Genomic DNA, 2,417 nt, shown 5'->3' on the forward strand with positions numbered 1-2,417 from the left:
GGGGAGAGTTTAATGGGAAGTTTTTAAATGGGGGGATTTATGCTAGACTAAAGGCCCCTTTTTACCCCTACTCCTCATTTTGGAGTGCCACTTGCTTTCGCGGCTTGCCCCTCGTAAGAGAGTCACAAGGGGTAGTGGTTGAAAATCTTCCCTTATGAAATGGGATATGATCCCTTCAAGACCCTGATACAACGTCATCAGTAGTATCATAGAAAAGCATCGACGCTCGCGATTCGTTCACGACTTAAGTTTCACGCTATCAATCGATCAAACAAGTCATCAAATAAAAAAAGAACAATGCTTCATTATCAGACCATGACGAGCTCTATGAGGATCTTATGTGGATCCACATACACAAGAGCGCAAAACACCTACCTGATACTTTGGCTCTGCTCAGCTCTCTCTCTCCCCAGAACGGTGCACTTGCTCTCCAGCTCCTCTCTCTCCCTGTCACACTCAATGAGACTCTCCTTCAGTTTACTCTCACTCTCCATCACCTGCAAAACACAATCAATCACGCAAATTTGGTCAAAAGTTTTGGCCGTGGTCACTTCTCACAACCTTTGTCATTAGTCTGTTGAATGGAGTTGAGCTTGAATGAGAAGATACCTTCTTCAGCTTGATAGAAACATTAGCCTTGTAGTCTTTGAAAGCGTCTGTGAGCGTCTCTGCGTTGTGAAGGGCTTGATTCCTTTGCAGCTCCGCTCTGTATGAAACAAAGCAGTTCAGTACTTAACCTATCATGATTTGCAGTCTTTTCGACTAGTGTATAAAGGTTGTGACCAAGAATGACCAATAGGTGTCAGAGAAGAGGACAAATGGTTTAGGCAAGGGTATCAAAAATGTATGAGGGGGACCCGACCCCTAAGGGAAACACTGACGAAATTGTTCATATTTTTTCCAATCCGAAATCTTGCAAGCTGCACCCACTTATAAGTCCCATTAAAAAAAAAACATTGGCCATACCTGTCCTGGAGGTTTATATCAAGAAGACATTAGGAACTTTTTGAACCTCACAGTAGTATCAATGGCACTAACTCCTCCATAAAATGATGTGAGTGTCTTAAGTCTGTCTTAAGTCTGTCTGTAAGTGTCTTACCGTTTGCCCTGTCTGGTTCTGTCAGTGAGCTCTGTTCTGAGTGCACTCAGTTCCTCTCTCAGCTGGGCCACCTCTCCATCACTCAGGGAAGCCGCCTGCTGGCCCTGCTCCACCTTCAGCTCTGTCGCCCTGAAACACCAACAAACAGTATGACTGACCGGGTTCAAACCTGAGGTCATTAGCTGCCCAGGACTGTGTTAGTAGGTACATTGTGCTACAGCCAAGGCATTTGTCATGGGAACTAAAGCAAATCTTCAGGACTCATGCAAGGTTACTCATCACACCAAGTGTGCTTAACCACAATAGCATAACATAGTCTTATTTTATAAACACACTGGACTGAAGTGTGAAACACATTCTTACTAAATGCTTTGTTTTATCAGCCAACATAGGACCTTATATTGATAGGGCGTGTGAGCAGCACTAGTAGCTTAATCGAGTACTCGGGAAATGAGGAGATGCTTGGTTACCGAAGCTCTTTGGCTTGAGCCTCCAGCTCAGCTTCCAAGCCCAGGATCTGCTCCCTCATGACAGTCACACTGGAGGTTTTGGCCCCTACTGTGGTGCCTAGGAGGCGGATCTGAGAAGAGAGCAAAGACCCGCCGGATAGCATTAGCATTAATGCACTACTAGGCTAACAAACCAACTCTGCGCAAGAGGACCAGAAACTTCTACAGCATACACACAATAGCTCTGCCAACCTTGTTAAGAGTATTTTCCGTCATTCATCAGTCACATGATATTTACATAAAACAATTATAGTATGTACTGCAAACCCGCAGCATAAAAAGTGATACAAAGATGTACCGTACGTTGCTAGGGAACAGGAGACATGGCTGACTAAAGTACCTTGGTGTTGGAGCCGGCCAGCTCATACTGGGCTGCCTCCAAATCACTGATCAGCTGTGTTTTCTCGAGGACCAGCGAGGCGTTCTCCTGACGCAAGGAGCCCAGTTTCTTCCTTAGAGGGGCAGGCTCCATCACTGCTACCCTGCCTGAGATGGACTCGGTGAGGAGGGGTACAGAAGGCTGCTTGGGAGAGGGGAGAGAGACACCGGAGGATGCATTTAAAGCCCTTTACACGCATAGTAGTTCCCTGTAAATTACATGGGATTACCGCCAGTGATTTTCACCGTCCATACATGGTTAATTCCATGGAATTTAATGGGAAAGCTCTTATGTGTGAATGAGGTTAAAGACACCCACACACCCACAATGCATGCCCATTTGGAACACCTATACAGGCACAAAACCAACCACTCACATTCTCTCTCTCTCTCTCTCTATCCATCCATCCATCCATCCCCACACGCACACA

General features: G+C 45.8%; 1 protein-coding gene across 1 annotated transcript in view; it reads right to left on the bottom strand.

Annotated features, from left to right (window-relative positions):
• The window catches only part of ccdc18 (coiled-coil domain containing 18), a gene marked incomplete at its 5' end in the record, with an annotated part of 19,695 nt that extends 17,615 nt beyond the window's left edge, over positions 1 to 2,080 (bottom strand). Inside the window, 5 exon segments of the mRNA XM_080543188.1 lie at positions 376 to 497; positions 610 to 706; positions 1,100 to 1,228; positions 1,570 to 1,679; positions 1,949 to 2,080. Of these exon segments, the coding sequence (XP_080399314.1) occupies positions 376 to 497; positions 610 to 706; positions 1,100 to 1,228; positions 1,570 to 1,679; positions 1,949 to 2,080 (590 nt within the window).
• Positions 2,081 to 2,417: the final 337 nt, after the last annotated feature.

This window comes from Nansenia antarctica (genome assembly GCF_963989245.1).
Source record: "Nansenia antarctica genome assembly, chromosome: 12".
NCBI classification, from domain to species: domain Eukaryota; kingdom Metazoa; phylum Chordata; class Actinopteri; order Argentiniformes; family Microstomatidae; genus Nansenia; species Nansenia antarctica.